We start from the raw sequence: 13,031 nt of genomic DNA on the forward strand, positions 1-13,031 counted from the left end.
CAGATTACAGATTACAGATTACAGATTACAGATTACAGCTTACAGATTACAGAATACAGATTACAGATTACAGATTACAGATTGCACTTAAAAGTTTTAAATCATCTGAAACTTTGAAATAAATTCCGAGGTTTGGTCTCCAGTCTCCTCTTCTCCCAGCAACTTACTTTGAACCCCCCCTCCTCCCCTCCTAACCCTCCCCCCCTTTTCCTTCACCAGCTCCTCCTCTATCCTTCTCTTCCCTCCAAGAAATTTCTTTCTTTTCTTTTTTTTCTACTTAACGATCATCTTCCCCGAATTAAAAATAAAGATTGAATAGAAATTAAACTTCTAATTCGCTTCATTACAAACTGAACTTTTTACGAACATTTCATTTGAAATAAATATCATTTTGTTAAATCCCACTCTTCTTGGGTCAAAGTTCTGCAGATTACTGCAGGACGCACCAAAACCTTAGTTCAGGGAAATCTTAAAATGTAAATATTCATGAACTTACTGATAAGTATTGTTTTTTATAAAAACTTTTTCTCTAATTTCTGTCATTTTTAATAGTGGAGTTAGTTGATTTTAAAACTGATAAGAAATCGGATACAGTTTTGTTTACAAATCTCTCCCACTGATTTTTTTAAATAAACATTAACAAATATCAAACAATGTTAACCTTACTACAGCACTTCAATCATATCATAAGGAAGATGACCTTTTTATATGGAGTTACTGTTACAACTTTGCGTCTTTGTAAATTAAAGTTTACATAAAAGAGCTAGGAATGCAAATATGTTTGGTTGCATATCAAAAATTCAATAACTCCTTAAAAAGAATAGATTTGATTAAAAACAAGATTTTATGAGATTTATTTTAATTTCCGAATAAAAGGTATAAATCCCTTATACCATGTATCACATCAAATACTGGTGTGTAGAGAGGGTAGGTGGTTCATAGAATCCCTTATACCATGTATCACATCAAATACTGGTGTGTAGAGAGGGTAGGTGGTTCATAGAATCCCTTATACCATGCATCACATCAAATACTGGAGTGTAGAGAGGGTAGGTGGTTCATAGTATCCTTTATACCATGCATCACATCAAATACTGGTGTGTAGAGAGGGTAGGTGGGTCATAGTATTCTTTATACCATGCATCACATCAAATACTGGTGTGTAGAGAGGGTAGGTGGTTCATAGAATCCCTTATACCATGTATCACATCAAAAACTGGTGTGTAGAGAGGGTAGGTGGTTCATAGTATCCCTTATACCATGCATCACATCAAATACGGGTGTGTAGAGAGGGTAGATGGGTCATAGTATCCTTTATACCATGCATCACATCAAATACTGGTGTGTAGAGAGGGTAGGTGGTTCATAGTATCCTTTATACCATGCATCACATCAAATACTGGTGTGTAGAGAGGTTAGGTGGTTCATAAATCCTTTATACCATGTATCACATCAAATACTGGTTTGTAGAGAGGGTAGGTGGTTCATAGAATCCCTTATACCATGCATCACATCAAATACTGGTGTGTAGAGAGGGTAGGTGGTTCATAGAATCCCTTATACCATGCATCACATCAAATACTGGAGTGTAGAGAGGGTAAGTGGTTCATAGAATCCAAGAGGGTAGGTGGTTCATAGAATCCTTTATACCATGTATCACATCAAATACTGATGTTCAAAGGTGGGTCATTGAAGTTTTGAGATTTTTTTTTTATTTATCTATTATCTTTCTATTTATTCATGTATCTATCTAGAGGTAACCCCTAAGGTTCCCCAAGGGGAGTGAGGCCCCCCCCCCTCCCACCCGGCCCCTAGAGGTTGAGAAAGGGGGAATAGTGGGTTTGAGAACAGAGGCAAATGGTATACAAGACTTTTCCAAATCCAATTTTAGTGCACAAAATACATCCATATATATATTTCCTTGTGTGACTGAAAACCCTAAAGTCATGGGACATGATAAGGAAGTCCCGAAATAAGAGTGATAAAACCCCCTGACTTGAAGTCCCAAACCCTGGTTGCTAATCAAGTCCCGAAAGAAGAGTGATAAAACCCCTTGACTTGAAGTCCCAAACCCTGGTTGCTAATCAAGTCCTGAAATAAGAGTGATAAAACCCCCTGACTTAAAGTCCCAAACCCTGGTTGCTAATCAAGTCCTGAAATAAGAGTGATAAAACCCCCTGACTTGAAGTCCCAAACCCTGGTTGCTATATCCATCCATCTATACATGTCTATGTATAAATAATGGTCTGTCACTACATTAACTTATCTCTGGACCAGACAATGATAATAATATAAATATAAAAATATATATTTTCCATTTTTTATAATTTGTCTCAGTATATAATATTATATATATACATAAATAAAAATGTATAATATATGTATGTATTGTATACCCTCCTCTTCGCTTACAGTGGCGCAATTACTATTTATTATCTTTCCAAAAAATAACAATTATTAGAAATTAGAATTATTAGAAAAATTGGTTGGAAACTTTTTTGTTGATTTTTTCCATAGATAAATACTTATTTTCTCTTGAATGAAACTGAGCTGGCTATAAAAAACCAATTACATGATGCAGTTACGGTAAAAATTTCCTCGGAAATACATATCACAGGCTTTTGCCAAAAAGCTTCACAATGCTTAAAACTCGTCAAATTATAGAAATCTCATGGATAATATCAATATAAAATCTTCAATATTCTTCAGAATAGCTTTTCTTTTTAAAAGGAGTGACCGGAAATGTATGGTAGTTGAACTGAGAATGTAGTATTGTAAAGAAATTTTTTAGGATTCATTTGAGACATATAAACCGTTTTAATGGTGTATAATTACTGAGTTTGAGCACTTAAAGTCGACGTTCAAAATCATGCATTAGGGTGGAGAATCGATTTTTCTTAAATTATTAAAAAACGACAACAAAAAAGGTAACAAAAATTCAAAGGTAACCAAATAAGTTGTTTAGGAACAGGTTGAGAAAATAAAAATTGACTCTTATTATCAAAAATAAGTAAACATTTAATTATATTACTGTAGATTTTTTTTTACATTTTTGCAGAATTTTTTAGAAAATACATATCAAGGATTTAACTGCCAAAAAGTTTAACGATGCTTAGAAGGACTGTAAAAAAAGGAAAAAATAGGTTATATAGGCTGAAATCTAAGCATTTTAGGAGTTGATCGAGATCCATAAGAAAAATTGATATAAAACTGTGTAAAATTTACACGAAAATCTATATATATAAAATTTTGTATAAAAATAGTAAGTTTAAACGAATCATATTCAGCAAATACAGAACCAATCTGAAAGCGACGATATCCCAGAGGTGCCTAAGTAACTAAGGTTTACTCCTTTTACTTTTCTAATATTATAATTTTTCATTTTTAATAAATACAATTGATGATATTATTCAGATGTCCGTATCACATGACCAAAAGTACCACCAATGGCAGTGCAGTTTACTGGTCACGTGATACAGTCCCTTTAAAACTAGCCAAATTATAGAAATTTTATGGAAAATATTAATATTGAATCTTCAATATTTTCCAGAATAACTTTTCTTTTTAAAAAGCTTTGGAGAAGAACAAAAAAGTTTTAAATTTCTAGAATTTCTAGAGTTTCGAGAATTTCGAAAATTTCGAGAATTTCTAGAATTTCGAGAATTTCGAGAATACAACCAAATTAATCGGGGTTTCTCATACATGGACTTGAAATCAAAACTAAATGAGCTACCAGGCCGTAAAGTAGTAAAGTAGTACCAGAAAGGTATTCATGAATATCTAAAACCAATTATAAAGTATTCATAAATGATGAAAAATATTTTTTTATAAAGCTTTTAAAAATTTCTTTGTGGTAAAAAAACTATAGATGTCAGTATACTGTAAATTACGTCTACGGTTCCTAAAAATGAAATTGTTAAGTCAACAATCAACTAAAAAGTTTAAATATTTTCCAGCTGGAATGGAGCATTTTTAATATTTATGGCGGGGGGGGACCCCTCAAACCTTGCATCTCCATAATAAGGGGCACACAAAGTAAGGTAAAGGGGGGAACAGGGGGTGGGGTAATAAAGTTGCAGAAAGTATATAATTTTCATTAAAGCTCTGTATAATTTAGTCTCAGCATATTGTTGTTTGTACCACTGCAATCATTACAACTGCAGATATATTTATTGTAAACTGCAGAAATTTGCAATCTTCAAAACAATTTGCAAACCTTTTACATCGAAATGTTAGTTTGGTAAAACCCAGCTAACAGCCCGGTTTTAGAAGCTTTTTTTTGGTAATGTCCTAGCTATGTGCTTTTTAAGATTTTATTTCGGGGGATGCTTTGGCTTTTTACCTTTACCTAGGACTATAGGATACCCTACACCCTCTCTCTACCCAGGTCTAATCATTGCATTATCCGAACCGGTACGTGGATTTACCAGTCTAGTGTACATGTACCGTTTATGCACCGCACCAGTGGGTCTAGGCTACCCATGCTGTGGGATAGTCGACCCAGCACGTTTTCTGCACAAACTCTGGGCTGGCAATCAATGCATCCTTTCAAAATTTAGGGATTTTTCGTTCACAATAACCCTGAGGCAAAAGCCCAAAGGAGTTCCGCGCAGGCACCGAATGCTCTCTCTCTCTGTCTTGTAATTCAAGAAAAACCCCTAAATCTTGAAAAGACGACATCTAGTGTTCTATCTACGGCTGGCTGGGTACAATAAATAAAAGATGAAAAATTGTTCGGCCTTTACCACTAATATATTTCTGAAGAAACCTTTAATAAATTCTAATAATTAGGATTCATGATAATAAGATAATATGATAATATGATAATTAGATAATTAGATAATAAGATAATATGATAATATGATAATTAGATAATTAGATAATATGATAATATGATAATATGATAATTAGACTTTTTTTGATAAATGATAATTTTGTTAATTGGATAGATGAGTAGATAGATGGAAATAAATACAAAATAGATAGAGAGAGAAAGATAGTTATACAGAAAGAAATAGATGGATACTCAAGATAGATAAATAGATAGAAGGTTAGATAGACAGAAATATATAATAGATACATAGCTAGGTTTATAGGTATATAAGAAGAATCGAAACAGATATAAAGTATTATTATACTTTTTTTATAATTACATGGACAGACTCATTGAACGTTTCTTATAAAGCATTTACAGCATTTCATGATAACGTAGACACTCCCTTTAACATTATTCTATATATTCTGTAGTACAGAGCATCCTATTCTATATATTTTATATTACAGAGCATCCTATTCTATATATTCTATATTGCAGAGCATCCTATTCTATATATTCTATATTACACAACATCCTATTCTATATATTTATATAATACAGAGCATCCTATTCTATATATTCTATATTACAGAGCATCCTATTCTATACATTTATATATTACAGAGCATCCTATTCTATATATTCTATATTACAGAGCATCCTATTCTATATATTCTATATTACAGAGCATCCTATTCTATACATTTATATATTACAGAGCATCCTATTCTATATATTCTATATTACAGAGCATCCTATTCTATATATTCTATATTACAGAGCATCCTATTCTATATATTCTATGTACAGAGCATCCTATTCTATATATTCTATATTACAGAGCATCGTATTCTATATATTCTATATTACAGAGCATCGTATTCTATATATTCTGTAGTACAGAGCATCCTATTCTTTATATTCTATATTACAGAGCATCCTATTCTACATATTCGATGGGCGGATTTTTGGTAATGTCAATTTGGTAATGACAATTTGGTAACGACAATTTGGTAATGACAATTTGGTAAACTCACAAAAGTGACAATTTGGTAATGACAAATTGGTAACAACAAAAAAGTTACAATTTGGTAATACAAATTTGGTAACGTCATAAAAGTGACAATTTGGTAAACGAAATAAAAGTGACATTATTTAAAATTGTTTAATTTTTAGTTTTATTATCAATTGAAGATAATTGATTCTAGGAATCTTTTATTTCTGCACAAAAGTAATGCGCCAAAAATAATTGTAAAATTCACAACATTTTCTAAAAATTACGATTCAACCTGCACTTGTGTCATATACTGCAAGAAGAGGAGACTTGGATCATGAATTACTTATTCATCACCCCTTCTAGGGGTGGCAAAATGTTACAAGATTCAGAAGGATTTAAATACTACAACAAGAACGGACTTTATGTGTGTCAATGTTAGGAAGTTATTAATGTTACTTTTTATATGTAGTTATCAAACTGTCCCTTTTATAATCAACATTTAAGAGGATGCAGTGGTTGGCCCCAAGCCCATCCTAGCCGCAGCGCTCGGCCCCCTGGCTCACTATAGCCGCAGCTCTCGGCCCATGAATTGTCTTAACCTAACCTAACCTAACCCAAAATATTGAGAGGGACAGCACAATTATTTAACATTTTATAGGCCGCAGCGATCGGCCCCCTAACCCATCCTAGCCGCAACGCTCGGCCCATAAATTGTCTTAACCTAACCTAACCTAACCCAAAATGTTGAGAGGGACAGCACATTATTTAACATTTTATAGATTGCAGCGCTCGGCCCCATAGTCCATCCTAGCCGCAGCGCTCGGCCCAGAAATTGTCTTAACCTAACCTAACCCTAAATAATGTGAAAAACAGCAAATTATTAAACATTAAAATGAATTAAATTTAACTTTTATCAACAAATTGTCACTTTTTTGCAGTTACCATATTGTCATTACCAAATTGTCACTTTTATGACGTTACCAATTTGTCATTACCAAATTGTCACTTTTGTGAGCTTACCAAATTGTCATTACCAAATTGTCATTACCAAATTGTCGTTACCAAATTGTCATTACCAAATTGTCACCTTACCAAATTGTCACCTTACCAAATTGTCATTACCAAATTGTCATTACCAAATTGTCATTACCAAATTGTCATTACCAAATTGTCATTACCAAATTGTCATTACCAAATTGTCATTACCAAATTGACATTACCAAAAATCCGCCCGTCAAATATTCTATATTACAGAGCATCCTATTCTATATATTCTATATTACAGAGCATCCTATTCTATATATCTATATATTAGAGAGCAGCCTATTCTATATATTCTATATTTAAAAGCATCCTATTCTATATATCTATATATTACAGAGCATCCTATTCTATATATTCTATATTAAAGAGCATCCTATTCTATATATTCTATATTACAGAGCATCTTATTCTATATATTCTATATTACAGAGCATCCTATTCTATATATTTATATATTACAACCCCCCCTTAGAATGTTTAACACTCCCCCCTAGACCATGTTAAAACTCATTCACGATGTATATCAAATTATGAGTTTTAGTTGGGTTTCATTTCAATTTCTTACCTTTCAGCTTTCACCTTTTTTAATTTATACCCTGATGGTTGTCTACTAAAAATTGAGACTTTTTTAACAGCTTATAAAATAGCAAATCCACCAATTTGGAAATGAAAATCTGCGATGATCAGACACCTGGGAACAAATTAGTTGCAGTTTTATTTTGAAGAATAATATACCCGAGGAGCTTTTGGTATCGTTTGCCATTTCTAAAAAAGGAATTTTTGCCAGAGACTGTTCAGAGTGTTAAAAGCTAAGCTTCTAAAAGCAGCTTAAAACGATGTTTATCAGGAATCTTTAGGAGGAAATGAAATGAAATATAAATATCGTTATTAATTTGTGTTTTAAAATTTATTGAGTGTTTTTATTATCGTCTCAATTTATAGTGGACACTCTTAATGATATAATCATATGGTCACTAATTATATCAACTACATTTATTTTGTAAAAAACTGGATTTATTTCAATCAATCTATTTATACACCCATCTATCTATCTATATATCTTTCATATCATCTATCTATCTATCTGTATACCTATCTATCTGTCTGTCTATCTATCTATTTATCTATCTATCTATCTATCTATATATCTATCTTTCTATCTATCTATCAAGCTATCTATCTATATATCTATCTATCTATCTATCTATCTATCTATCTATCTATCTATCTATCTATCTATCTATCTATCTATCTATCAATCTATCAATATATCTATCTATCTATCAATCTATCTATCTATCTATCTATTGATCTATCTATCTATCTATCTATCTATCTATCTATCTATCTATCTATCTATCTATCAATCTATCTATCTATCTAGGTGGAGAAGAAGCAGAAGAAGAAGCTTCTCTTGGATTATCTGTATGATAACCTGAAGAACCACAATTGGTGGGCCTACAGATACTTCTTCTGTGAACTCCTCGCCTTACTCAATGTTTGCGGTCAGTTTTAAGAGACTGATACACGTTATTTTAAGTTTAAAGGGACAAATACACGTTATTTTAGGTTTAAAGGGACTAATGCACGTTATTTTAAGTTAAAGGGTTCAATACATGTTATTTTTGTTTAAAGGGACAAATACACGTTATTAAAGTTGGAAGGGACTGATACATGTTAATTTTAAAGGGACTAATGCGCGTTATTTTAAGTTTAAATGGACAGTTATTACAACTTGATACCCCTGAAATCGATAAAGATATTATTCTTATTTTTGTGTGTGTGACTGTAATATAGAGTGAACACTGGCTCAAGTTCCCGGCACTAAATTTTCAGCCAGAAAAAAAAAATTTCTCCGTCGCACTTGAAAAGATAAAGGTTTCAATAGTACCATTGTGATTGAGACATACCATTCTCAACAAATGGAGGGTAACATGAAATTATATGAACAGTCCCCCCTTACAGTACAGTACAGTACAGTACAGTACAGTACAGTACAGTACAGTACAGTAAGTACAGTACAGTACAGTACAGTAAAGTACAGTACAGTACAGTACAGCACAGTACAGTACAGTACAGTACAGTCACCCCTTTCCTTGTATTCAGCTGCATAAAGTTGTCAATTTTTTTTCTTAGCTAAAATTGTATTCTTTCTGTCTGATATTTTCTGTAGAAATTCATCTTACATGACATTACGTTACCCCAGCTATTCTCCTATTTCCCCTCTTTTACTCTTCTCTTCAACCACCCTTATTATTGGTAGTGTTATCAGAAAGATGAATCAGTCCTATATATTAAACTCATAAGTTCTGAAGATAAATCTAAAAATCTTTTTTCATTGGTTTTTTAAAACTTAATGAGAATAAAATATATTACTGATTTATCAAATACTACCTGAAGGCCCGGCGTTGCCCGTGGAATTTTGAAAACGCTTTAGGGAAAAACACACAATAAATTCTAAATTTCGGTTTTCGAAAAACAAATTTCGAATTTGTTTTTTCCTTTTTATATAGATGATCTGTACAATCGGAAGAAAAAAGTTATTTTATTATCTTAGCTTTTTTTGCATTTTTACTGTTGAAATCATTTAAATTCCGTTAAAGTTTAATTTCTTTTAAGTTTAAAAAACTTAAACATTTATTCTGCATTTATACCCCAACTCATTTTCCATCCATATTCCATTCATTCTCCCATCCTTTTTCATTTCATTTTCCATCCATATTCCATTCATTCTCCCATCCTTTTTCATTTCATTTTCTATTTATTTCCATTCATTCTCCCATCCTTTTTCATTTCATTTTTCATTCATTTCCATTCATTCTCCCATTTATTTTCCTTTCATTTTCCATTTATTTCCATTCATTCTCCAATTTTTTTCATTTCATTTTCCATCCATATTCTATTTATTCTCCCATTTTTTTCATTTCATTTTCCATCCATATTCCATTTATTCTCCCATTTTTTTCATTTCATTTTCCATTTATTTTTCATTCACTTTCTAATCCTATTCCAGTGTTTGCTTAAACGAATAAAAGAACCAATTTTGATTAATCAGGGCTGTTTTCAATTTTATGCGATGCAACAAAAAAATAAGTGTAAAAATTGATCTTTTTTTAAAAATTTTATTTTTAGGCCAAATGTTCTTGATGGACAGATTCTTCAACGGGGCCTTTCTTACTTTCGGTCTAGAGGTTATTGCCTTTGCTGAGAGAGATCAGGTTTGTTCTATCTATCTATCTATCTATCTATCTATCCATCTATCTATCTATTTATCTATCTATCTATCTATCTATCTATCTATCTATCTATCTATCTATCTATCTATCTATCTATCTATCTATCTATCTATCTATCTCTAAAGTGTTTAGATGTTTACTTCAAGTTATTTTCTTCATATTTCAAACTCTTTGATAAATGTTGGTTCACAAAACTTTTAGAAAAATTTATGCTTTTCCATATTTTTCAACAGTAAAATGTTCAAACTTAGACTTATCCCAGGAAACAAAAGTGAGGAATTTCCCCAAGTTCTCCAGTTTTACTTACTTGCTTTGAAGAATTTCCGCGGAATTTCTTGAGAACAAGTTCTTGTGAATGATTTCTCGGAAATTCTCAAGAAATTCCCCGGAATTAGTCCCAAATTTGAGAGATTTTTTGAGGGATCATAGTTTTGAGACTTTTTGTTCTTGACAATTAAGTTGTCTGAAAATACCAGATACAAGACAACTTCTGTTAGATCAAAAGCAACTATAGCATTCTGAGTTGGAGTGTTAATATAGTTTTTAAGGAACTCTTGGGAAAATCTTGGTAATAGTTCCTAGGAAATTCCCAGGAATTGGTTATAAAGAACTTTTCTCCCAAGAATTTCCCCAAATTTGGTCGACATTTTCCCCGGTTATTCTCCAGAGAAATTTCCTGGAATTGGTTACAAGAAATTCCTCAGATAGGGTTAGGATACATTCCTAGAAATGGGTAACGAAAAATTCCTCATAGGAATGGTATACCCGACAAAAGTCTGGGTTACGAGAAAACCCCCAGAATGGGTTACAAGAAATTCCCCAGAATGCGTTGCAGGAAATTCCTAGGAATGGGTTGCAAGAAATTCCTCAGAATTGGTTCTGATTTATTCCCGGGAAATAATCATAAGAAAATCTCCAGCCCGGCTAAACCTCTGCCACTGTACAGTGTTCATCCCAGGAATTTCTCAATGGAGAATCTTTCTCCGGAAATTCTCGAGAAAATGTCGACATTTTCACCGGATTTTCCCCGTGAAAGATTCGTGGGAATTTCCGCGGAATCCTGGAAAAGATTTCAAGGAATTTCTGTGGATTTTCCGAAAAATTGTTACCTAGGATTAAAGGCCTTTGACGGTCAAATTAAAAAGCAGTTTTCTGATTTTTGAAAAAAATATTTTATTTTTTGGAAATATTTTTTTCCTAAACTTTATTAGTCGGGAAAAGAAGGAAGTGAATTACTGTAGGGATTTGCGAAAGTAATATTTAATTAAAACTTTTTTCTTTGATTATTTGATACTTGCTTGTTAGATAGTTAGTTTAGTTAGTTAGTTAGTTAGTTAGTTAGTTAGTTAGTAAGTTAGTTAGTTAGTTAGTTAGTTAGATATTTAGATAATTAGTTAGTTAGTTAGTTGGTTGGTTAGCTAGATATTTAGATAGTTACTTAGTTAGTTTGTTAGTTAGTTAGTTAGTTAGTTAGTTAGTTAGATAGTTAGTTAGTCAGTTAGTTAGTTAGTTTAGTTAGTTAGTTAGGTAGTTAGATAAATATTTAGTTAGTAAGTTAGTTAGTTAGTTAGTTAGTTAGATATTTAGATAGTTAGTTAGTTAGTTAGCTAGTTAGTTAGTTGGTTAGTTAGATATTTAGATAGTTAGTTAGTTAGCTTGTTAGTTAGTTAGTTAGTTAGTTAGTTAGTTAGTTAGTTAGTTAGTAAGTTAGTTCTTTAGTTAGTTAGTTAGAATTAGTTATTTAGTTAGTTAGTTAGTTAGTTAGTTAGATAGTTAGTTAGTTGGTTATTTAGTAAGTTAGTTAGTTAGATAGTTAGTTAGTTGGTTAGTTAGATAGTTAGTTAGAATTAGTTAGTTAGTTAGTTAGTTAGTTAGTTAGTTTGTTACTTAGATAGTTAGTTAGTTGGTTATTGAGCCTAAATAAGATGAAATACTTTAAAACTTTTATTGAGTTATTTGAAAAGAAATTTAACTTTAAACCACTCTTCACAACTTGCACTATATTTAACAAAGTATTTACTAAATATTCTTTAAAAATTTTTTTTAAAGAAATTGAGTCATTGCCACAAAATCAAATTTTCTAATCCCTATACCCTTTCAACCTGATGGTGTAAACCTTTGATATTTCAAACTTTGATTGTTGGATCTAACTAATTTTTAAAATTCAATGCAAATAAAATTTTGTTGGAGGCAAAATTTTAAACTTTTGATCATTTATGAACCTTCCCTGGAGACATGTAAGGCCCCACACAAACTTTGGGCCGGAGCGGTTCAGCTGTGTGGAAGACATCGTTGTTTCTTTAGCTTGTAAAGTGTTTAATTCTGACATTTTTCTCCAATATATCTGGAGCAGAAACAGAAATAAGACACTTTTGTATGGAGACCACAGTATACAAATAGAAAATAAGCATGAATATCTAATACAGACAAAGCTTTTAAGAGTATCATTGTGAATCGAACTCTATAAAAAATCAACATACAAAAATACTTAATACAAATTTATTCTATAAGTTTTTTTCTTGTATTTCCGTGGAGCAAGAGAAAAGACTGAGTCAAGCAAAAGTTTCTTGTTTTATAATTGCTAAAGGGACTGCAATTCTAATTTCAAAAGACATTCCATTCTCGGTAGACAATGGTACCCTTGAAACCTTTATGTGATTAAAAAGTGTGGCATATATTGTTTAATTCTAATATTTCCTACTCATTTGGTTTGAATCAGAAATGCGCTAGTCCTTTTATGGAAAAACAACACTTCAAATTATGTTAACAGTCTCGTCAAGCTTAATCCAATTTGAGATATTTTTAATCTAATTTTTTAACAATCTGGTTTTTATTGATAAGTAAATCTCTATACAAAATATACTTTAATTACTGCAACTCTTTGTCTTACTATTACTACTCATAATAATAATAATAATAATAATAGTAAAAATAATAA

At 31.6% G+C, this 13,031-nt stretch overlaps 1 protein-coding gene across 1 annotated transcript in view; it reads left to right on the forward strand.

The window, feature by feature from the left end:
- The window catches only part of LOC111718086 (innexin shaking-B), a 34,372-nt gene that overhangs the window by 6,197 nt on the left and 15,144 nt on the right, over positions 1-13,031 (forward strand). Inside the window, exons 3-5 of the mRNA XM_023493581.1 lie at positions 8,242-8,362; positions 9,990-10,075; positions 11,305-11,320. Of these exons, the coding sequence (XP_023349349.1) occupies positions 8,242-8,362; positions 9,990-10,075; positions 11,305-11,320 (223 nt within the window). The remainder of the gene's footprint in view (positions 1-8,241; positions 8,363-9,989; positions 10,076-11,304; positions 11,321-13,031) is intronic.

The sequence above is a fragment of the Eurytemora carolleeae genome, unplaced genomic scaffold (genome assembly GCF_000591075.1).
Source record: "Eurytemora carolleeae unplaced genomic scaffold, Eaff_2.0 scaffold1480, whole genome shotgun sequence".
NCBI lineage: Eukaryota > Metazoa > Arthropoda > Copepoda > Calanoida > Temoridae > Eurytemora > Eurytemora carolleeae.